Genomic DNA, 26095 nt, shown 5'->3' with positions numbered 1-26095 from the left:
GAAACTGAGCAGTATTTTATCCACAGTCAATTATTTAAAATAAATCTATCATCATCATCATGTAATTATGAGGTGCAACAGATTCTGCAGCGCAGTACAGTCAGTAGTACACAAACATATCATAATACAAATAAATATTGGAGCAAGAGAGGAAACTATAGCATAAGACACAACCTAGACCATAAAGAAACCTTTACAAGAAGACAACAAGGTGAGGACAGGAGATGGGAGGTAAAGAGAGCCCTGTTTGTGAGAGATAACATTCTAGAGGGGGTGAGAAAAAATGGAGACAATAGGGGGGGGGTAAAAAACAAGTAGAATGGGCAGGTGGATTCTGAGAAGGGAGATAACTTAGTATACGGCAGGGAAGGCAAGTGCAATGGGGTTTAATCAAGTGCTTGAAAGGTTGGCGTTTGTGGGCGAGTCTGGTCTGGCGGGGCAAGGAGTTTCAACAATGGGGAGCATCAGTAGTAGCAGGAGAGGAGGAAAGGACGGGTAGGGGAGTATTTCTTGTCAAGATCGGAGATGTAGGCAGGGGAGGCCTTAAAGAGGGTTTTATAGGTGAGAGGTGAGGGTAAGAGGCTTGAATCCAGACCTCTTCTCCTTTGACACCTCCTCTAAACTAATTTTTAAGCAATATAACATGGACAATCTTTAATCTGAGGAGTACAAGTTTACCCAAAAAGCTTTTAAAACCCTTGCTGAGTCCCAGAGAGATTCAAAGTATTTTTTTAAATGTACAGTAGTCGGATTTCAGAGTGGGTCAGGGTAGGGGAGCGGTGAATGGTCCCAGCTATGGGAGCCCTGCACTTCTGCTAGAAAACTCATTTAATAGATAGTTGATTTACTATACATGATATCTTACATTTGCATTCCAAAGACTGAAAAATAGCAATTTTATAAATCTTTGATAGAATGTGTTGAAATTTTTACATATATATAGAGAGAGAGAGAGAGAGAGAGTGTTGAGGCTTCTTTGGTGTACAAATCAGCAGAGACTAGATTAGAATAGCAATATAAGTAGGTGAGTGTTACAAAATGAAAACTTACATATATGCGTAAATCTATATAACACATCTGCTGTAAAAACCCTCAAAGCAAATATAGCAATTAATTTCGTTTTTATGTATTTACAGGTCCAGGCGGTTCCAAGTTCACTATTGGAAAGTCCATCTGGCTGCTATGGGCTTTGGTTTTTAACAACTCTGTTCCAGTCGAAAACCCAAAAGGCACCACAAGTAAAATCATGGTTCTCATCTGGGCATTCTTTGCAGTAATATTCCTAGCCAGCTACACTGCCAATCTGGCTGCCTTTATGATCCAGGAGGAGTATGTGGATACTGTGTCTGGACTCAGCGATAAAAAAGTAAGGGATTAAGAATTCATGTTGTTGATCTTCATTAAATTCACAAAACTGTGCATACCTCAGTGGCCTAGATTTATCATGCAGGGAGAAAACTATTTTATAGAAACAGTTATCTAGAGGATATGCTTACAGACACACTGATAACTGATAAATAGAGGAAAAGATCGTAGAGCTTTCTCAGACAAGAAAAATCTCTCAGCAGCTCGGATATCTGAAACATTCAAAGAGATTTATATTATTCAAGCATGATAAGAGTGTGATATATTATACAACACTATTAACAACAAGAGGGACAAGACCCTATTTATTTATTAACATACATTTATATAGCGCCAGCATATTCCACAATTGGGAAAAAACACAGTAATAAATCAAGAGTGGATATTATTAGACAAAGAGTTAAGAGGGTTTTGTTTGCAGGCTTACAATCTATAGGAAAATACAATCTTAATCTTATTCATATTTTATGCAAACTCTTTTTCTAATTTTAGTTTGAATAATTCAAAAACTAATCTTACAGTAGCAACGGGCAAGATGATATAATTCAGGACATCTCATGTGGCCCTTTAGTTCCTTGAAAACATTGTATATTACATTACTGGTAAACTCTTAAAGACAGCAGTACAAATAACCCCTACATTATGGCACATGTGAATGCATATGTACAAAAGGATTAGAGCCACTTGATATCAGAATATATAATTTCCCTTTCACACTCTGGTCGCTGGAACCCTACCTCTGTGTGACTTCATCCCACAACACACAACACAACCTGAAACACTTAGGAAGTGACCGATTACAAGGTACAGGGAAGATAATCAGTTAGGGACAGGGCTTGGCTGGGCCAGGGGGCTGGCCCCATAGTGGGCTACCTTGGGCTGTGTCATTGAGCTACCTGCATTTTGTTATATGAAATGTTCCTTATTAGAGGCTGTTGAGCTGAGTCTTGATTCCCACCCCCCTCTCCACCCGGGGCTAAAATTTGCCAGCCAGCCCCTGATTAGTAATAAATTATTTGAACAGATAAACATATAGGCAAATTCAAACATCTTCTGTGCTAATGGCCTCGCTGTCTTTAAGAGTTGTGGTACCCATATATGGTGTAAATTAGCCCTGTTGCCAGTCTAATCATCATCAGCAGCAGCAATTTATATAGCACCACTAATTCCGCAGCACTGTACAGAGAACTCACTCGCATCAGTCCCTGCCCCATTGGAGCTTACAGTCTAAATTCCCTAACATACAAAGACACACACACACTAAGGTCAATTTGATAGGAGCCAATTAAACTACTAGTATGTTTTTGGCGTGTGGGAGGAAACCAGAGCACCTGGAGGAAACCCAGGCAAACACGGGGAGAACATGCAAACTCCACACAGATAAGGCCATGGTCAGTGCTGTGAGTCAGAAGAGCTAACCACTAAGCCACTGTGCTGCCCAGCCTAATGGTTTCAGTGTGCCTTTTGGCCACACATATAGAGTCCCGTATTGTACACATCAGGTTGTTTGGGAATTAGTAAATTGCAGACATGCACTTGTACCTGTATTTAAAGGATGGAACAAAATAAAAATCAGACTCAATCAGAAGCATTATAACTACTATGTAACTAAGTAACTGAAAGGCGCTGGTTTAATCAGCAGTCAGCTCTTATATACAGCTGCTGTGTGGGCTCTCTCCTACTTCGTAGAGAGCTGAGCAGTTCCCCTGGCTGTAAGTGCCAAGACCCTGATTAATTTAAAAAAAATGTTGTGGTCTAAGGGAAGGAACTCTCCCCAAAGTATTATTCAAGGGAATTGAGGACAATTAAATATATGTATTTTTAAAAAAGAAAACTCCTCATTTTTGTTTTTTTATTCAAAACTTGAGCAACTTGACTATATCCTCAAATCAAAAAGAATAAATTATATAGCTGTCATGATATAAAAGTTTTGATATTGCAACTTTTCCTTTAGATGTGTAAAGTTGTCCAAAGTTTTTGCTAATAAACAACAACAGTTGAGGTACACTTAAAAACAAAGTATAAGAAACGACCTAGTTTTACACCCAAACGCCTGAAAGGGAAGTTTATTTTTTTTTATGTGTTTTATGCTATAATTCTCTGCAGTGTTTGTAAATTGATGTGTTGATGATCCAGGGAATTGGGCTGTTTTGATGTGTCATTTCTGACATTATAGGAGATGAGATTACTGGAGATACTGCCATTATCCCCGGTGACTCATCTTATTCTCATTGGGGAACGACTGTTGGCTCGTAGGATATAAAAGAATTAGGAACATTTTGGCAATTAACATATTGTTAGTAACTGGCGAAGACTAGTTTCAGGTTTGTTTGACTAAGTCAACTCAGATACTCATGACGTCATCCGTTAAACAGACAGCTGGCTGATGATATCGTGGGCAGAAGAAAGCAGCCTGTCAGCCTGTCATTAAAAATGGCCACCATTGTTAACTATAGCAATGTAATATATAAGTAATAATGGGGCCTCAGCGTCATTAAACAGGTGCATGCTGGCATTATAGACAGATCTTTAATGAAACCACATGATGAAATGGAAAAATGTTGCAGCTTGTAAATCAATGGTTAGTCATTCTGAATTAAAAATACACACTACTGGCAATTGATTATTTAAAAGAAAGCCTGAGTCACAAATGCTGGAAAATCTACTATATATATATATATATATATATATATATATATATATATATATATATATATATATATATATATATATATATATATATATATTGTAGATATTGTAACAAAAGGAGGCATTTAGCTGGCAATATGCAGAGAAAGCAGGGAAGTAGAGTAAAACATTTGTGCAGTGATGCACCTAGATTGAATGTAAAGACCTATGAATGAAAAGCAATAGTTTAAATTTGGTTTAACTTACATGATTCGAAATCCTTCCTCTCAGCAAACAGACAGGGCGTGTCTGTTTGAATTACAGAGCCAATGATGGGCGTTTCCTTTTAAAGAGAAGGTGGGTGTGTCACCTGTCCATCAAGCTAAGGCTGGGGGAGGAGTATCAGGTATAAAAGCTTGTTTATATCATTTGTGCACGGAGACCAACGCTGGGTGAGCTGGCTGGTCCTGAGAGAGAGCTGGACTATGTATAGCTAGTGTTTAGGGTCTCCATGATTGCTGTGCAAGTATACAGTGTCAAAACATTTACCATCCTGACAATAAAGCACCATAAAAAGGAAGAAGTTGTTCGCGTGTGCTTCTGCAGTAGCGGGCTTTTGCCACAATATATATATATATATATATATATATACACACAGTCAAGTCCATGAATATTGGGACATCGACACGATTCTCATATTTTGGGCTCTATACACCACCACAATGGATTTGAAATGAAACTAACAAGATGTGCTTTAACTGCAGACTTTCAGCTTTAATTTGAGGGTATTTACATCCAAATCAGGTGAACGGTTTAGGAATTGCAATGGTCTCTATATGTACCTCCCACTTTTTAAGGGACCAAAAGTAATAGGACAAACTAAACAAACCTACATCAAACTTTCACTTTTTAATACTATATATATATATATATATATATATATATGTATATATATATAATGTGTGTATGTATATATATATATATATATATATATATATATATATATATATGTGTGTGTGTGTGTGCGTATATATATGTGTATATATATATATATATATGTATATATATATATATATATATATATATATATATATATATATATATTTGCAAAAGTGTTTCAGGACGTTTCTTTCTATACATACATTACAAAAAGTCATGAAAGTAAAGCTAAAGATAGAAAGTAAATGGGAGAAGATTGGAGATAGTGCATATGATGCAGAAATTATCCTTTTTTTCTGGGACAATTATGGTATAATCAACACCCTCAATCAACAGTACTTGTGGATACCTGTTAAAATATCAAAATCTTACATATGTGTTTATAATCAATGTAGGTGCAGTACTCTGGGTGAAAATGTACTGTAGTTTTGCAAATATAATGATTTTGGTTTTGTAATGAAAGGTTATTAAAGTTCAGAAAGTTTTGAAGTGGTTTATAAAAACGGCATAGGTGCTGATTTTTCCCCCCAATGATATTTAGACTATGGTTAACAGTTTACAACATTTTATGTTTGCTATTTCAAATTGAGCCAGATCATATGTTAGAACTATTTTTCAGAAAATTAGAAAAATTAGTTAGTTCTACTGTAGCGTTATAGGCCCTAGTAAAACTAAATATTGTTTAGTGTTAGATTCCAAGCTATTAATAAAGATGATGACTTTTTGAATCCTGCCACAGTTTATAAGGTCGGTAAAGAACTAAACACAAACATTTCTTTTTAATATATTACAATATTGGGTGAGCTGCAGTTTACATCAAAAAACAATTTTGTCTGCTTAATGTATATTGCAAAATATTTATCTTCCTATTAAGAAGATGATGTGGCTGTATTATTAGCAGCCTTCTATGCTACAGAAGGCTACTTTATGTCTTTACAGGTTTATGATTCATAATATTTAATAGACAAACGGCTAATATATTGCTCTCGTCATGCACAGCACATTACTTCTGATTTAAATAAAGATCAACATGGCGTTTCCCAGTCAGCAAGCTGAGATTGCAGAACTAAACTGGTGTATGTCATTTATAATTTTACATGTTTGAATTCATGTGATGCCATTATGCCTTATTGTGGAGCTTTATGTATATATGGTTTCTCCCAGAGCATCTCAGATGTCTAGAAAGCAAGTAAAGGCCGGCTCCAAATATGAACTCACATGCAATACAAAATTATGGTCCCCCCAACTTACACAGAAATAATGAAATAAAGATTTATGAGCAAACAGGATGATTTTTATGGGAGGGGTGGTGGTAAGGGATGGCCCTGCCATGAGGTGAGCAGAATATGGGGGCATCAGGAAGTGGGGTAAGTTTAAGCTTTAATTATGTGGCACTAGTGCTACACTCTCCTGTTACTGCTGGATCTTCTCTGACAAACATCAGGAGGAACATAGGACAGAAGTGGTGAGAATGACAAGGGGTGGTAGTCATTATATTGGCTTCAATAATGGCCAAAAAAATTTACACCAACGTAAAATTTCTGATTGCTATAAAAGCGACAAGGAGGAAAAACAGATGTACCATTGTTATGGCCACTAGTGCGGCCTAAACTTGTAGAACTAGCAGAAGAGGTCACCTATAGCAGCCGTTATTCCCGTAGAGACTGGTTATGCTCACAGGTACTCGGATGCCCCAGGTCTTAAACTCAGTGTAGTTCAAGTTTATGGTCACACAGCGGCACACAGGAACCAGAGGTAATACACGGAGTAGGGACAGGTCAGAGGTCTGTGTGACAGGGCAACGATGGTAAAGCCTCGCTGGCCTGATGGAGCGCCAGCGGAGAGGTTTGGTACAAGTAGAGTCAGGACCACAGGCAAAGGTTCAGAGTCCGGGTACAGGCAGATGATCAGGGTCACAGGCAATCTACTTTGCCCATTTGCTAACCTATTGCAACCTCAAACCCTATTTGATCCTTTATTCTTTTTGTTGTGAGCCGCGGCAGCTCAGGCACCGCCTCGATTCACTCCGGCCCCACAAACGCGTCCCGGCCGTCGTCATGACTACCGGGGCGGCACTTCCGGTTTTCGCTCCAGCCGTTGCCGTGAAGACGGTTGGGACGCCCCTCCATTACCGCCGCGACCCGGCCAGTTTGATCAGCCGGGCGCGTGTGCACCCCTCTCACTGCATCCCCAGCTGGGGATTATTATTATACTTACCTGGTTGTGATTTGTCCTCCTGATTATATTAGGCAGGGGAGGCTTTACCTCCCGGCCGGTTATAGTTCCTGCTTCTTGCATACTTATCTGCTCCTTTCTCTGCTCCTCCGCTCTGTCTACTTGGATTGATTCTGCTGTGTATGACCTCGGCTCATTTACTGGACTCTGCTGTATCGCTTGTGACCTCGATCTCTGCCTGTTACCTGGATTCGCTGCCTGCTGTTTCTACCACCTGGCCCTTGCCTGCACTACTGCAAGGTTATAAACTTGTACTAATCTGAGCTTAAGACCTGAGGGCATTCGAGTACCTGTGAGCATGTTCAACTCTACGGGAAAGGCGGCTGCTATAGGTGAAGACCTCTGTGACCTGTTCTACAAGTTTATGATACTTGCCGTCAGCCCTAACAATTTGCAAAGCTATCCTTATGTCTATCCCAAGCATATTTAAACTGCTCTACTGTATTAACCTCTACCACCTCCGATGGGAGGCTATTCCACTGATCTACTACGCTTTCTGTGAAGTAGTCTTTCATCTAATTTCCTTTGAACCTAATTCCCTCCATTGTTAGTGCATTTCCTCGTGCTCTAATATTTCTCTTCCTTGGAAGAATATTTCCCTCTTGCATCTTGATAAAACCCATGATATATTTGAAATATTTCTATCATGTCCCCCCTTTCCCTTCTCTGCTCCAAACTATATATATTAAGATCTTTTAGTCTTTTACGGTAAGTTTTGTGCTGTAGACCATGCACCATTTTAGTTGCCTATTTTGCAGTCTCTGATTATTGTAATAATTGCTTGTGTATTTTTAAAGGTTATATTTATTTTTTGTCTATATTTGAATTTTACTGTAGCACTCAGTAGTACATATTTATCCCTAGTAATGCTAATGCTACATTAGTACGTCCTATATAACACAAATTATTTATGTGTGAGTAGTACCACAAGCTATCGTTTAGTGTTCTATTATCTGTTCAAGTGTTTCCCAGCCATTTCTGGCGTATCTAGAATTTAATTTCAAGCATAAAGGCAGGTAAAAATATACAGGAGTAATATATATAGGAGAAAAGCTGGCTCCTTTGTTTTTCATGAATATATGTAACAGATATATAAGAATCAGAGAGGAGCACATTGCAGTAATCAATAGGAGAAAGGTCTAGGGCTTCCATTAGTGTTTTACTAATAGTAACTAATGTGTCTGATGTTACTACATCATGCTGCTTTTATTCTGACATACTACCTACTACTAGTAAAACACTAATGGATCCGTGATCTTTCCCATATTGATTACAGCAATGTGCTCCTCTCTAATTCTTCTATTTCTCTTACACAAAAGTTGCTGGAGAGCAAATAGGCATTATGTTTGTAAAATGCAATATAAAACGATATGTAATACTATTTTTGCACCTCTTTGTAATTCAAAAATATTGAAAGAACATTTTTAACTTAACATGACTCAAATACATATTACATTAAATGGGAAGTAAAGCCACTATTTCTCATTAATGTATATCAAACATTGTGTATTACTGAGCTAAATAATATGCATGAAATGCTTTATACTTAACTACCGTATTTATATTCACAACCCTCCTTAATGCCTCTGCAACAGGCTGTCATGTTAGGGGGTGGGTGCTTCATTATCTAAACAAACAGTGAGTGACTGACAGCTTGGCAGTCTTGCTTTGTAGAAATGCACAGTCTGTATCGGTTGATTCATACACAGGTGTAGTGCTATTTTTGTCACAGCAACTCATGGGATCGTTTCAGGACACTTTGCTTAAGGTTTGGTTGGAGTTGCGGCTGTCTGTAATGGAGAATATTAGAAACAGTTCCCTTAGATTACTTTAGCAAATAGGGTAAGCTAAAAGCCGGCAAAAGGGACTTTCACCACATTCTTATTTAACAAAGGGTTAATGCTGGAGAAACTACCAGCACTTTCCACTGTCCCCATAGACCTTATCTTATGTAATTTATTAAACTGCCAAAAGCCTTGCATATCAGGATGGCATTACTTGTTTTTTACAATGGGATCAAGCTGAAGCCTCTTGACTTTGCTGGATTCCTCCTAGGTGAAAGCGCTGTATAACACTTTCTTTATTCGCCAGCAGTGTTAGGCTGCCGTTGCAAGGAAAAAAAGTCTTTGATGAGGAACGTGGTCTACGCCGGAGCTCAAAGAGCAGCCGCAGCATAGTAAATTGCAGCAATACTTAATTATATACCACTGAGATTTGTAGCAATACATATTGATGGCTAGCACACTGGGTCATAAATATACCCCTTAGCCTGCTGTAAATGGGATCCTCGATTTTCCATACAGCAAATAGGAGGAGCCCCTCCTCCCAACCAGGGACCCCTCCTGTTAACTGAAGCCAGGTGCTGGACTGGACTTAAGGTGGCTTATTTTTGCAGCAGGGTAAATAAGTGCAATACACCACAGCTATTGCTCTATAATAGAGTTTAATGTAATGGCTTCCATAGAGTTCTATTGTGATCTATGGATGGACTTAGTCTACCAGCACAGACAGTCAAAACACGGGAGAGTTAGAGGATCCCAGGGAGGGTATCATTTCTTATTGCTGTATGTAGGGTTCATGGATTTTTGAGAACAGATTGTCCAAAAGCTTACTACCCTTTTAAGTATTACTAATGTACATAGTGTTGCCTCAATGGCAACTATTATCTTATGTCTAGACAGGAATTCATAAGCAAAGTTATTGAAAGGGAAATGAAACATTATACTCATGGGAGACTTTGACATATTTTTCAGGTAAAAATAGTAAAATCACTTATAGCCCCTGTGCACTCTTTTTTTAAAATTCATATTCCCTGATATATAATAAAATGATTTGCAAACATTGTCCCAGATGCTCTAAAGTCCAGTAAGACTTTAGGGACAACATAATTAATAATAATTATATTAAATCCTCTCGATTTGATATATCTAACTGTGCCAGACAAGGGTGCCCTCTATCTCCCCTTATATTTGCACTAGCGATGGAACCCTTAGCAGAAAAACTACGGCAAAGTCCTTGGGTTGTGGGTCCTGTTATAGGTGGCATGTGTCATAAACTCTTTTCCTTGCCTTTTTGCTGACGATGTCTTGCTGTTCGTGTCCGACACCAAGACCTCTTTACCAGCTGTTCATCATATCCTTCAACAATATTCAGAGGGGTCCCTTTACAAACTTAATGTATCGAAAATTGAAGCTCTAGCAATTGCCACCCCCCTGCTCAACAGAGGGTTCTCAAGGCAAAATTCAGTTACAAATGGCAAAATGCTTAATTGAAGTACTTGGGTATACACATTTGTCAACTTTCTTCTGATTCCCTGACAATGAACTACTCTTCCCTTTTAACCCACTTCATTTCACTGACGAAAATGTGGGATAATTATGAGGCCTCGTGGTTGGGCAGGGTAGCAGCTGTAAAAATGATGCTCCTTCCAAAAATCCTATAACTCTTTAGATCTATCCCATACCTATACCCTTACCAGCTAAGTGTCCTTGGGGTTTATTTGGAGAGGTAAACAGTCTTAAATATCGGATATTAAATTGATGATATCTAAGCTAAAAGGAGGCCTGGCCTCTCCCAACCTAGAGTTCTATCAATTAGCATGCTTCCTAGATCTGCTTAGAGACTGGCTGACCCCCACTCCTTCCAAGCTATGGGTCATCTTTGAAAAACATTCTTCTCTCTGACAGACCTACTGTGGCTCGATGCAAAAACAAAACCTTTAGAGGTCTCTACCCTGACAAGTATTCATGGCTCATTTAGGGCATGGGACACATTGGTAAAGCTATCCCCTGAGTTTGTTCTCTCCTCCTCTAACCTGTCAATGATGGGCTTATCTAAATTTTTTCCTAACTTGAGTTTGATATCATGGCAAGAATTGGGTATTGTTAACTTACACCTTATCTTGGAGGACTCATCCCTCTGTTCCTTTGCTTACCTGTGTGACCATTTTAAGAGAGATATTTATAATTATCTACAGGTCAGGCACTGGTTTCAGTCCCAAGTAAGACACCATGCTGCTCCTTTACCTCCAACCCCTTTACATAGCTATGAGGCTATCCCCGTCCAACCGAGCAGGTGGGATTTCCTCATGGTACCTACTCCTCCTTTCATCCAGTGAGGTTAGCAAATTTCTGGTTCAATCCCTATGGGAGATGTACCTACAAATGTCTATTACTGAAGATGATTCGGAAAGTATGTTTCTAAATGTGTATAAGATGTCAAAATGCATTAGTCACTCCAAAAAGCTCCTTGAGATTGTATACAGAATGTATTTGACTTTTGAGAAACTTCATAGATTTATGCCTAACATGTCAAAGTTTTGCTGGAGGAACTGTGGTGAGGTAGGGAGCTTGAAACACATCTTTTGGTCATGCCCGAAGCTGCAAGGCCTTTGAACGAAAGTTTTTAATATAATTAACACAGTGAGTTCAGTTATTTTAGTCCCATCAACGGAATTTGCTCTGCTGCACTTATTCCCCCCTTCTTTCCAAAATCATAAGAGATATGTAACTGGCCACATTCTTATTGCTACTAGAGCAGCTATTGCACAATCCTGGAAGTCTCCCCTCCCCCTGCCCCATTCAATAGTTATAGCCAAAACTCAGAAGAGCTATTTTATGGAGACTCTTAGCCCCATCACAGATATCCTCCTCTTCCTAAAAGCAATGCGGCCCTGCCAGTTTTTGATGTATTTTTTGTAGTGTTTGTAGCACTTATTTAAAGTGAATCAATGTACCTTTCTCCGCGCCCCCCCCCCCACCCTGATATTCCCCCTCACCTTGATTTCCTTATTATTATGTATGTACCTTATTTTGCTTTTGTTACCTAAATTTCAATAAAAATTCATTTGTTAGAAAAAAAAACCACAGAAAAATAGGTATGCTCTATGAAAATTAGCTACCATAAGTAATGTTTCTTACTTAAACCTTCAGTAACACCTGTGCTACCTAAACGGGTGTTTGGGGGAACTTACGTATTTTAGAGCTCTCCTTAAATTCAGTAAGGAAACACATGGACATTAAAACTAAGTTTTTCATCGGCTTATTACTTATTTATTACATAGCTTCTTGGTTACTATGTTTTTAACAAAAAAAAAGGGTTCCTCCATACAATGTTCACCGTAAGAGAGCATGTAATGAGGCTCTCACTTCTGAGTTGAATTGTCAGGATACACTGAGCTCTCTCCCAGATTGACTCTTCCATACCTTACAGGTCTCCTGCTGTGCATTATAGAAGAAGCCAACCCAGGGGCAAAGCACATAGAGAATGCTCTCTATTAAATGCACTCTCGTGGGAAACAGGATGTCACACATCGGTATCTAGCTGTTACTTTTCAAACCCGCTGGCCGGCACGCTCTCTCTATGCTTTTCTCAGCTCCATGCACAGAACCTTGTGCCATAATAATTATTTGTTCCAACAGAAGGCGCATGGCCCTTTAAGAGCTCTGAACCTGTGATCATATGTTCTGACCTGAGACCCGCCTTATTTATAAGCTCAGCCAGTTAAACCTCCTCAGTGCACAGGTCTGTGCCAGACTATTAGGCTCCAAACCTTTACTCCAGTGTCTCAACTTTTTGTGGCTAATCCCTGTGAAGTCGGACCCTGACCTTTCCTGCCGTCTCTTCAGCCTGTTGTTTGGTACTGTTTATGCTGCTGAGTTTTGCTGACCCGGCTTGTTCTGACACTCCTTCCGTTTGCTGATTTTGCACACTGCCGTTCATTTGTGTACCAATTACGGCTACGTTGAACAGTCTCTCGTTACAGTTTGATACCAGTTCATCACCTACAAACCTACCTACAGCGAAGCCCAAACCTTTTTGCAAGAGTCTCTAGCGAAAACCAGGGGTCCGTTACACTCCTCGCTTCTATTGCTGCCAGAGCTAATCCAGGTTGGTGTAAGTGAATCCACGCTATCTGCCAGACTTGTGACACAGGGTGATAGAGGAACCCTTTCTTTTTGATTTGCTAAAGACATAATACAGTGTAAAAACCCCACAATTTAATAAACAAATAACAATTATTAATTAATTAATCAGTTATTTGTGCTACTAATAAAACAGTGAACAATAAATATACTTAATTTCACCAATTTAATTAATCGTCACAGGTTGTTTGCGTCAGGAAAAAATTATTATTTTCTACACTTTAACACTTATGGGAATTATGGCATAAATATAGGGAGTAACACAGAGACTTTTTTAAAAATTAGCAGATTTGCCATGGTTACAAAGAACAAAACTGCAGTTTCAAGCACACCTGAGGTGTCTGGCAATGGATGTAATGTCAGAGCCCGGCAAACAAGAGGTCTATGCAGTGGTGGGATTCAAAAAAATTAACAACAGGTTCTATGTCCTAATGACCATTTTAACTATACCAAAAGATATACCGAAAGGTAGTCTAACAATTCACGCATTAAATACTGCAATAAGAACAGTAAAAGAGGTAAAGACAACTAGATTATGTGTAACGGAAGATTTTTAATATTAAATACCTCACAAACAGTTAGTGAAGATATTTCCATATTGCTGTTTGATTGGCGTCCTCACTTGCAATTTTCTTTGCTTTTATCCGAGCATCATCAGCTGTGTGATTTACCCTTAACCATCTTTGCACTGTAGGAGTAGGATTCCATTCCTTCAGCGGTAGGCCGGTAAGACCTGCAGTGACAGGCTCAGCACATCAGCATCAACACGGTTACTCACCCCAAATGCCGACGGTCGGCGACGGTGAGTGACCCAGTAATGTCCGTACTCCCGGCCCGGGCTGCCTGTCTGCTCTGCTCTTCTGCGCTGCCGCGTGATGGCTGATGGTGGCTCCGCGGCCTCCGCCCTGGGCTGGATCTTCTTCTCGCATCTCTCCTCTGCACAGTCTGTTGTGCGTTCAGGACACGTTTAGGGGGAGCCAATCGTTGCAAAGAACAAGGGGGGCAGGGTGGGGCTTACATGATGACTGACAGCCTGAACAGCCCTGCACAGCTTAGAACAGCAGAGCCAGGCCGGTGTGAGCTATTAAACTGATTTGGGATCGTTGTCCAGGCCAGCAGGGCAAGCTGCAGTGCACAAGGTGTAAAAATGTAAAGCAGCCACACACAGAGCTGGATTAAGGCTTTGGGGGGCCCGGGGCACTTAAGACAGGGGGGCCCCTAAGATCTAAAATTAAGGGAATAGTGACAGATGCTGCATTACATCACCTACAGCCCACAGTATGACACTTACAGCTTTCCCAGAGGGCTCGCCTGGGTTGTCTGCATAAGAAATATCATTGTTTCCACAAACTAAAATACTGTACATTAAAACAATCATCAAAACACCACATTAAAATTGGTATTGACACCACACATTAAAACTAGCAATGATACCGCATATTAAAAATACCATTGATAATGCACATTAAAACTAGCAATGATACCGCACATTATAACTAACATAAAAAATAATATATATATATATATATATATATATATATATATATATATATATATATATAAAATGTACTAAAATTTTATTCAATATTTATTCAAAATTGCTAATGGGTGTGTTGATGCACCCTCTTACAGACCAAAAAACCTGCATTGTTGTGTACACCATTGAACGGTCACCAAAAATTAGGATTGTCCCACTAGAATCACAACGTTTCACAGACTCTGCTGCTCTCTCCTACCTGTTCTTCTTACTTTCACCACCTGTGCTGCAGGTTTTTTTAGTTGCGGCTTGTCTGGATCCTGGAATGTTGGAGGACCTATTTGGAAAAAAAATGGGTACATTTAGAAAATTACAGCCAGCCCCGAGGTTAAATCAATACCACCCACGATTAATAATTAGGCCGTCCTGCCCCAACATTAAAATAATAGTATTCATATTTAATAAATAAACCTATTTCCCTCCCTACAAACAGGTCCAGCAATAAATGAATAGTATTTGCATTTCAGAAATATACCTATTTCCCGAACCTGTCACTGCCATTAAATAATTCATAGGCACATTTAATAGAGACCTCATTCTCCCCAAACTCACCCCCAAACCACCCCATCTTAAATTAATAGTCCCTACTATTGTGACTCTCTCCCCACCTTTTTCCTTATACTGTGCCTCTCCCCTGCACTTTTTCCTCATACTGTGCCTGTCTCCCCATTTTTCCCTCAATCTGTGCATCTCCCCCCTTTTTTCTCATGCTGTGCCTCTCCCATCCCCCCCTTTTACCTTACTGTGCCTCTCTCCTCCCCGTATTCCTTACTGTGCCTCTCCCCTTATTCCTTACTGTGCCTCTCTCACCTCCTTTTTCCTTACTGTGCCTCTCTCACCTCCTTTTTCCTTACTGTGCCTCTCTCACCTCCTTTTTCCTTACTGTGCCTCTCTCACCTCCTTTTTCCTTACTGTGCCTCTCTCACCTCCTTTTTCCTTACTGTGCCTCTCTCATCTCCTTTTTCCTCATAGTTTGCCTTTCTGCTTAATTCCCTTTTTTCACTTACCTTTCTATTAGCTTTTCTTTTCTTCTCCTCTCTTCTGTCTTCTCTCTTCTTGCTTCCTCTCCGCGCTGCTCCTCACTGAATGACAGGCGTGACTTGATGACGTCACGCCTGTCATTCAGCATTAACAGAGCAGAGAGGAAGGAGGGACGCCGGCGCGGCCGCGATCAGGTGAGTAAATCTCTATTTTATTTTTTTTTGCTCCCCCCACCAACGAAGAGGAGCAGCCCAGAACCCGCCCGCAAACCACCCCCCCCCCCCCCCCCCGCCGCCGCCGCCGCACAGCAGGCCAGCAAACGGTTCTGCCGAACCGCAACTAGTTTAGGAATCGCTTCTATAGAACCGGTGCGAACCGGCTGAATCCCACCACTGGGTCTATGGCGCCAAAATAGAGGAAGAACAAGGGAAAACACAGGAGTGTGGCAGAGGAGAAGATAGGCACAGAAACTTTCGGGTCAGGTGTCAAACCCTACAGAGACACAGAGTCACTGAAAACAGAGTTTGTACAGCTGCTGAGCTTGCTGGAGAGGAAGCAACACAGCGAGAGGGAGTACTGAGTGCATAAGTGACAGATAGACAAGCAGAGAGACTGCACAGCACTTAGAGACTGTAGGAGATGAGCTACACATCCCCTAGACAAAGCTACAAGTCTCAAAGAGCAAGCTATACTTTTAACAGAGTGAACTGCTAGCCTTACTGAAAAGACTGCCAGTTTAGTAACCATAGCTGTCAATCTATTGCTAGAACTAGCTACTAGACTATCATAGGGAATTTCCAGAGCAAAGCTGCCAAGAGTCCTGCACAAGCTGCCAGAGAAGCAAAGGGAGAACAGAGGGAATGAAGGTTAAGCCCAGAGAAAAAGTATATCTAGGTCCAGCGAAGAGGAGCGGTGGGAGCCCAAGTCCCACTCAGGAATCTAGGGAAAGTACAAAGGGGATCAAGTAAAATAACAGTCCCCTTCAACTCTGAGTGTGCATGTGAGTCAGAAGTTACATGAGAGTTTCCCAAGTCGACCCCTGGGGGACTTTGCCAGGATGTACAGCCTGAAGAGAGAGAACTATTCAGATTGAGACACTGCATTGAGAAGTCAGGAAAAGGTGATGACCCCATCTTTATCACCCCTTTACCAACCAGATGCATTGAGGTGTCTGTCGGCACAAAGGCTATATCTTCAATTCATTAATCGGATGCAGGTTACTGCAATACAAAAATAAGTGGGGCGTTCAGTAACAGATCCTTTTGTACCACATGGGTGGAGTCATTTTGTCTGCAATATGACCCCAGTTTTAAATATATCCATTTCACTGTCACCTTATAGACATGCACAAATGATTTGGCAAACAAACACGAATATTAATAATCTGTTACATGAACCAAAGTAACGTTATAGATTTTAGGAAACTGATTAAACCCTTTACTGACACAAGGAGTATGAAATTGTTTTCCAATCAAGTTTTCTTCAAAATAATGTTATTGACTTTAATGTCAGAACAACCCTAAGGTTAAGTCTGACAGTGTATATTTGTTTCATAAACTAAAATGAACACAGTGTGGATATAAGTCTTTCAACTAACATTCTGAATAAAATTTTGAAGAAATCTACTGCCTTTAGCTATAGAATTGATTGTAACGTTTGGGCAAAGCAGGATTTACACGTCTTTCTTCCTGGCCATTATTTCTGTCTCCTGCTCCCCTTGTAATTCTTTCCCCATCATCATAGTTATAGAGAGGTTGAACTAAGTGTTTTAGTAGAGTATTGACCTGGAACTTTATTTTTTCATTCCTTTCTTCCATGAGTAATGCCAACAATTACACACAAAAGAAAAAAATAAACAACAAAATCCTTGATGACACCAAAGTAAAGTTGGAAATGAGAAACATATATATCCAAGTAGCGGAAGACTTGCATGCTATCAAGGAGCAAATTAAAATGTAATAATAAAGGGGCAGGGGGAAGGGAAGGGCCAGGAAAAGGGGTGAACTTGACTTTCGGGGGCCCAGCAAGTCCAATAGAAGATGAAAATCCTGGAAGGAACAGTCAAAGCAAGTTAAACAACTGCAACCAAGGATGCTGCATTATTGCAACTTTCCATATCATAAATAGACTGCAGTCCTGTGACTCATGTATTTTCATGGCTGGTAGCAGATTAATATTTTTTCTTCTTCTCATTTACTTATAAAGTGCCAACATATTATGCAGAGGTGTACATTATGGGGATTATGATATAAATAAATAACATACAAGGACATGAATCAGAAGATAATGATGGCTTTGCCAGAATGAAGTGTGAAAACAAATGATACAAAAGGTAGTGGATTACAAATTGCAGTTGGTGTCGTAGATTATGTGTCTGCTGTAAGGCAGAAGCAATATCAGCCACCAATATTAAAGCAGTCATTGGTGCCTGGTGTTTCTTTGCAGCTACCAGTGGTATGGTAAAGTTGCAATGAAGAGAGACAGTGGATGGTTACCCAACCACTAGAAATGTCAAGACAGGCAGCTGCTGGCAACCATGACTGCCCTTCACTATTTTTTCTCAACTGAACCTCCTTCCTCCTCTTCTGGTTCTGGAAAAGGCTATCCCTCCCATATTGCCTGTGCAGTCCTGTGATCATTTGCCAGTGCTAAGTAGCTGTGTGTCTGGTATTTTAATTTGGCATGGTGCTACTTCTGGACACAGAGACAGGACATAAAGATCACGAAAGGAAGAACAAAAGTGGCAAGAGGAATGACAGATGAACTCTTGGTCCAGCAGCTTTAGTGATATGTTACTAAAGGAGATCTTGAGAGAGAACTATGTCCTTGGTGTGATGACACACATCGGTACCAGCTTGACATTTTCCACTTGTAGTTTTTAACTGTTTTATCAAAGTGATGAAATGATTATGTGTGAGGTAGGACACAGAGTTGATCATCAGCAGCCATCTTCATTCCATCTATGCATACATATCTATGCTACCTTGAAGGGTGATGGTAGATACCACCACCGCTGCTACATGGACACTAAGTAGCTGTGTATTTATCTATATATGTATGTCTAATTGTCTATGTACATTCACAGATAGAACAGGATTCACTGGGACCTATGGCACTGTTTGCACTTAACCTCCCTCCAGTCATTAATGTAGAACTGAGAGCCCTGGTTATTCTGGTACAATCCAGCGAGCATACCACCCTCTGGAGGTGTCCAGACCATGCCATTTGTGGAAGTTAAATGTGTTCCATCTGTTTGAATATGCAAGCATTGCCAATATGTGTCTTATGCCTGTATTTCTATATCTATGTATCAAATTTCCCAACATTGGTCCTGGTTATAGTTGAAGTTGCACGCATACAAAAAGGGGGCATTATAATGCCACGTGGGTACATGCCACTTTACCCAGGTGTGTACTTAGCACTTCCATTGCTCTAGGCCACCCTTAACATCTTCCTTTTCCCTAAAAATACCTTTGAATTGGGAGCAGGGACATCCCTACCAACTTCCCGACAGTCAGAACAAAGGTATCAATTGGTGGGAAGGCATCATTTCGGCAGTACACTCCCCTCAATTTGAGACTGCCCACCTATATTTGGACAGTTGGGAGGTGTGATGTATGCCTGTTTGTATGCGCATACTTTTATGTGCAACTGAATTCACGTCATGGCACATTTGTACACAAGTCAGCATGGTGGCTAAGTGGTTAGCACTTCTGCCTTACAGCACTGGGGTCATGAGTTCAATTCCCGACCATGCCCTTATCTGTGAGGAGTTTGTATGTTCTCCCCATGTTTGCGTGGGTTTCCTCCGGGTGCTCCAATTTCCTCCCACACTCCAAAAACATACTGGTAGGTTAATTGGCTGCTAACAAATTAACTCTAATCTGTCTGTGTGTCTGTGTGTTTGACTGTCTGTGTCTGTCTATGTGTGTTTAGGGAATTTAGACTGTAAGCCCCAATGGGACAGGGACTGATACGAGTGAGTTCTCTGTACAGCGCTGCGGAATTAGTGGCGCTATATAAATAAATGGTAATAATAATAATAAAATGTCCACTATTCACTTCAATGGAAAGTGTGTGATCATCTATATAATTGATCCAAAATGGTGAGATACTTGAGCTAAATCTCTCTCTCCCCCCCTCTCTCCCTCCGTCCCTCCCTATATATGTATATGGATGTCTATATGTATAAAAAAAGGGTCCTCCCCAAATACATTATTTAAGAATACTGAAAGTCTCAGGGGAATTATAACATATATATGTATAACGTTACTTAGACTGTGGCCTCTTATTTTAAATAGTGTCGTAAGTTCCACTGTGGTCACAAGAATTGCAGGCAAAGTATTTGAGTGTCTGTGAAGTGTGTCCTTTGTACTGTGTCGTTTTCCAGGAGATGTGATCTCTCATTGGGGTTATTGGACTGAAGAGCCAGGCCCCACAATTGCCCAACCTCAGTACTTACTTTGTCTTAATAAATGTAATATTGTTCTCCTTCCCCAATCTGTTCTGGGTTGGATATTTAATTATGATGTGGAGATGTCTGTAGAGATTAATGGCACAGTACTAAATGACATTCAGTCTATTACAGAAGAAAAAAACCTATCAGATCAATTTTATAAGGTTTTCATAATTTCTTTGTAGTTCAGGGATCAAAAGTGGAGAAGTTCAAGCGGAAAGACATGTCCTTGCTTTAAATTGTTTTTGTTTTATGCTGCTCCAGATATTTTTCTTCTGGAATTAAATTGACAGCAAAAAGGCGAGATAGACTTTGGATTTTGATGTAACGTGAATAATAAAAATAAAAGTGATGTTTTTAGTTCCCTCGTTGTAAACACTGATTTTCTGTCTGGTAGAAACTATGTACATAAACCCATTGGCATCATTCTCTAGCTTCTACCATCTGCTATTCAATTTCCTTTTGTTAGAGTAAATTGAACAGTTTAAGATATGAGTCAATAGGTGCTATCTAAATAAAAGATCTTATTTAAAAAATTCATAAAAATATTTTAGAATCAAAAATTTGCCTTACTGATATAACCTAGATATTCACAGTTAGTTGGTAACATTGCTTTTTTGTTTTTCTGTATAAAACCTAAAATAAGTCAATCAGAAGTTTGAATTCTGTATCATACTTCTGTCTGTCAAAAAACTGTTGTAGCGCACAACTGTGTTTCTTGAAGATCTACAATCACCCTATTCCAGTCAGGGACGCCATGAGAAATTTTGGGCCCCGGTACAGCAACTACATGGGGCCCCCCTATAGTCGACTAGAAGGGTAATCAATGTGCCGCTGCGCAGCGACGGCTTACCACCAAAGGGGTGTGGCCATACCATTGGTGGTGTGGTTGTGTCATTGGGGGCGTTTACACACAAATGCCCACTCTGCCAAGCAGCTTTACACACACATACCCACTCTTTCAACATGCTTTACACACTTATACCCTCTCTGCCAAGCAGCTTTACACACACATGTCCCTATCTGCCTACCAACTTTAATCACACATGGCCCCCTCTGCCCAGCACCTTTAGTCATACATGTCCCCTCTCTGCCTAGCAGCTATGGTCACACATGCTCCCTCTATGCCCAGCAGCTATAGTCACACATGTCCCCTCTATGCCCAGCAGCTATGGTCACACATGCTCCCTCTATGCCCAGCAGCTATAGTCACACATGTCCCCTCTATACCCAGCAGTTTTAGTCACACATCCCTCTCTATGCCCAGCAGCTTTAGTCACACATGCTCCCTCTCTGCCTAGCAGCTATGGTCACACATGCCTCTCTCTGCCCAGCAGCTATAGTCACACATGTCCCCGCTATGCCCAGCAGCTTTAGTCACACATGTCCCCTCTATGCCCAGCAGCTATAGTCACACATGTCCCCTCTATGCCCACCAGCTATAGTCACACATGCCTCTCTCTGCCCGGCAGCTTTAGTCACACATGTCCCCTCTAAGCCCAGCAGCTATAGTCACACATGTCCCCTCTATGCCCAGCAGTTTTAGCCACACATACCCCCTCCCCATCACATCACCCCTTTCTCTTACCTCTTTCTCCACTGCAGAGCACACAGGAACATGAAGATATCCAGCAGCCCACCTGCACTGTGTGTCATGTGACTGCAGCAGTCACATGACCTGTTAATGTTACCTAATGTAACAGTGACTGGGATCTAGCTACTGCCTAGTGGAAATGGATGCAGCCCCCCCCCCCCCGCCTTCCTCCCAGGAAACAATAAAAAAAAGCTGAAAAAAGATCTTGCTAGTCTGCAGTGCGGTCCTGGGCCCCCTGGCATACCAAGTCCTGGTAATCAGTTCCCGCCCACCCCCTCTCTGCACCTCTGATTCCAGCCAGAGTGGACCTAAGTTACAGTCTGACCATGCAATAGCCCAGCATACCTGATCCTATGGGGCACCAAATTGTCACGTTCACATATGATCATGTCACATGTGCACCTTACAGATGACGCTATGTTCATTCGGTTAATATTAGTGTAGGAACATAAGTCAAAACATTCTTGATGATTACTTACCTTCTTCTGTTTTATGAATGTTTCAGATTCTTTACAGAATATTGCATTCTGTATGTTAGTGTGCAATTTTGTTAGGTGTCACAAAGGATCTGAAAGGATAAACAAATTTTTGATATTCTGGGCTAGATTTACTAAAGGCGGTTGGTTAAACTACCCGCTTCTGGCGAATTTTTTTTTCCGGCGGTTTTAAAACCGCCGGACTTACTAAAGCTCACATACAAATTAAAACGGTCAGAATTGACATTTTTCAAAACCACCTCTTTACAAATCACCATCCCGATTTTAACAATGGTGAACATACAAACCACCATATTTACTAAACTAGGGTTTGCAAAACCGCCACAAAACTGCCATCCAAATGGCCAAAATATAAGAGGTGGTTGTGAGTGGTGAGATTGCTCAAACTGCTGCTGTTTGAGCTATTTGTCATTCAGAACATAAGAGAAAGCCCCATTGACATTTTAATTATTTGGGAAATTGATATTTATTGATTAAGGGGCAAAATGTATTTAATATTAACTTATGGGGGAGATTTTGTTTTTGTATGGGGACACTAGTATAGCATTATATTATGGGGGAAATGTGAATATATAATAATATTAACTGATTGTTAATGGTGGATATAATTATTTATGTTGCACAATTTGGCATTACATAGTGCCCAATTAATATAATAAGGAAATAATTGTGTCCCCTTAATATAATGGAAAAAAAATTCCCCCATAAGTTAATATTAAATTAATTTTGCCCCATAATCAATAAACAATGATTGTCCAAATAATTTAAATGCCAATGGTGCTTTCTCTTTATGTTCTTGTTATGCTCAGGGGAGTCCCTCAGTCAGTATTGTCACCAGCTCAGAAGGGCGCGGAGTCTAACAGCCTCTCAGGTCTTCACTAAGAACTGCCGCATGATGGGCTTGGTTGCTGAGAAACTGCAGGTTGCAGCCCCTACTGAGCTTACAAAAGTGAGATATGGATAGAGTAGCAGCAAGGTAATACGAAAATGGTACCTGAGGCAGGGTCCAAGGTGCAGCGGGGATCCTTCCAGAGGTTGGTTAGGCACAGCCGGGTCTGGTACACGTTAACAGATGTCCGTCCCGCCAAAGGAGAATCCAAAGAGAGTAGTGAGGGCCGAGCCAGGTCTGAAACACGTTAGCAGATGTCCGTCACGCCAAAGGAGAATCCAAGGAGAGTAGTGAGGTCAAGCTGGGTCTGGTACACGTTAGCAGATGACCGTCATGCCAAAGGAAAATCCAAGGAGAGTAGTGAGGTCAAGCTGGGTCTGGTACACGTTAGCAGATGACCGTCATGCCAAAGGAAAATCCAAGGAGAGTAGTGAGGTCAAGCTGGGTCTAGTACACAGGATAGCTCTGGAGATGCAGGAGAACAGAGGGAGACGCTAGAAGACAGGGAGCAGGAGTCAGGGACGCAACTTGTTGCTCTGACACAGGGCTTGTGTCAGAGCGCGATATATATAGGAAGACAGGCGGAGTTTGAATTCCCTGCTGGGAGTCATATGATCGGCACTGCTGCAACCCGGAAGTGACAGACGCCGGCAGCACGAGGATCGTGGAGAGGTGAGTATTACAGTTCTGAATGGCACAATAGCTCAAACAGCATGTTTGAGCTATCAAGCCAGTCAGAAGCAGGTATCAAAACTGTCCTGTCCTGCGGTTGGATGGTGGTTTTAACCAAACCACCGGCAATTTGGACTAAACCACCAGCGTTTTAATTTTTTTCAATCCGCCACACATCGCCATTCATTTTAAATCGCAGCCTCAAACCACACTAAAGTAAATGTGGTGGTTTGGACCACTAAATCGCTGGCAATGTGTGGCGGTTTCAAACCGTCACCAAACTCGATTCTTAATAAGTCTAGTCTTCTGTGTTATTATTTTGTTGACTACCTTGCAAAGCAAATATATGGTAGGTAGCTTCGGCAAGGATCCCATGGACCTTGGTTCAAGTTGTTGCCTGCCATTCTGTATCCAGTTATTTAGTATTTTGTATATAATTATTTTGGACAAGAGTCATTCTCCATCCAAAGCAATATGCCAACTGCTGTGTGAGATGGGCTTTTGTATTTTTTACAAGTGGTTTCACATCATTATATAAACATGGAAAAAGTTTTCCAACTGGAAACCCACCAAGACTTTTTGTCTCTACCTTGAAAGGCTCCTTATATTTCACTGAACGTTATAAAGTCTACAAAGATGTCACAATAACTTGTTACTCCCTTGATAAACATGGCCAGCACCAATACAAAACACAACATTTCTTCATTGTACGTTATCATGTTTGTTTACTGTATAAATGTGGTACTGTATTAGTTTGTCACTTTTTACTGTTCCATGAAGTACTTGTCTCTATGGGTAAAAATGTGTATTGCTTTACTTTTCAAAACAAATTATTTTTTAGATCTCACGTGGCTTTCTTATAACTTTTCCTGGCATGTTGTAAATGTAAAAAAATATATTTTTCAATTTATTTATGAGCTAACAAGCACAATTTATTATAAATTTGCACTTGTAAGGGAGCACAATACACAATGGTATGCGGAAATGTAAAGCTGTGTATAATTCATACTGCCCAGACAAAGTACTTATGTAGCGGATACACCTTAAACCTCCACTTTTGGATTGTTGAGTTATTGCAGCATCTGGTGAAGAGAGCCTATTATCTGTTTGTCAATTATGATTAGAATCATTTCTTATATACGCCTCGGTAATACAAAGCACAGTGCAAGTCTGGTGTCTATTAAATTGTTGTTTTTCCATAAAATAAGATAATAGGTTTGAGCTCTCTTTATGCTCTGTATTTGCTATTTTACAAAATATATGTGTTTATGTGTGTAGAAAGTATTTCTTAATAGAATAAGAAAAGCCTCCTAAAATAAGATAATAATCAAGTTTTTACTTAGTTAAAGCAAACATCATCCAACAGAACCAGAGAATGGATGATTTAATCCTAAACCTAGAATTTGCGGGCGGAGACATACAGATCCCTTATTTAGCAGTAATTATTTGTGGTCTGAGACACTATGGGCCTTATTTAGAGTCGAACGCAATGTGCGTATAAGATGTGTAGGAATGGGGGTGTGCCGCAGCTTGGTAGGGTATTACGAGTGGCATACAACACCAGTTGCATCCCACTCGTAATACCCTACCGAGCTGCGAGCAGTTCCTGCAGCTAGCTAACTGCTTGCGCCACCTAATTCCTGCCGCACATTTTTTTGACATGTGTTGTGTCTGCGCTTTACTGCGTCCAGGATTCACTTACGGGGCCACATCCCCTGTGTCTATATTATACAAGTTCACGCCTTCACAATTCCGCGTTACACCCTTTCCCTCGTAGTGAGCCGCAAGCTGTCGAAGTGTAAATTCCGTCCAAGATGCAGGCGGATATGATTTTTCAGCACTGTTCAGCTCTGCTTCGAAGAGCAGAGCTTTACAGCACATGTGTGTAGGGATCACATGATCCCTCCCTGTCACATTCCGCTCTCTGCAACAGTGAAGTGCAGGGAGGTTTTCAGATGGAGCATGTGCACAAGGCCTCTATGGATCGCACAGCAGCTTCGGGATGAAGAGGCAGTGAAAATGTAAATTTTTAACTTCACAGGAACAGCAGTTTTTCGTGACTGCTGCTCTTGTGGAGATTTATTTAATAAATATGAGAAATAGTTCAATCCCAATGCGATAAGGATTGAAAACTATTTTTCATTTTATGCGGCTGTTGATAAATGTGCCCCTATGAGAGAGCAGTAGAAGTGGCGGTATGGCATACCACTGTCTACCACTTTTTATATACAGTATAAAAAGTGTAGGAGTACTTGTGCCAAGGAATGCAGAATAGAGGACGAGTTTGAGGGAGGGAAGAGTTCAACATAAGGGGGTATATTTACTAAACTGCGGGTTTGAAAAAGTGGAGATGTTGCCTATAGCAAAAAATCAGATTC

The 26095-nt window shown here is 40.6% G+C and overlaps 1 protein-coding gene across 6 annotated transcripts in view; it reads left to right on the top strand.

The window, feature by feature from the left end:
• GRIN2D (glutamate ionotropic receptor NMDA type subunit 2D) overlaps window positions 1-26095 on the top strand; it is a 557401-nt gene that overhangs the window by 464027 nt on the left and 67279 nt on the right. For all 6 annotated transcript variants that reach the window (XM_075191487.1, XM_075191484.1, XM_075191483.1 and 3 more), the window contains one exon: window positions 1137-1366. In XM_075191487.1, the coding sequence (XP_075047588.1) occupies window positions 1137-1366 (230 nt within the window). The remainder of the gene's footprint in view (window positions 1-1136; window positions 1367-26095) is intronic.

The sequence above is a fragment of the Mixophyes fleayi genome, chromosome 11 (assembly GCF_038048845.1).
Source record: "Mixophyes fleayi isolate aMixFle1 chromosome 11, aMixFle1.hap1, whole genome shotgun sequence".
Taxonomy (NCBI): domain Eukaryota; kingdom Metazoa; phylum Chordata; class Amphibia; order Anura; family Limnodynastidae; genus Mixophyes; species Mixophyes fleayi.
This window is presented reverse-complemented; position numbering and strand designations above follow the sequence as displayed.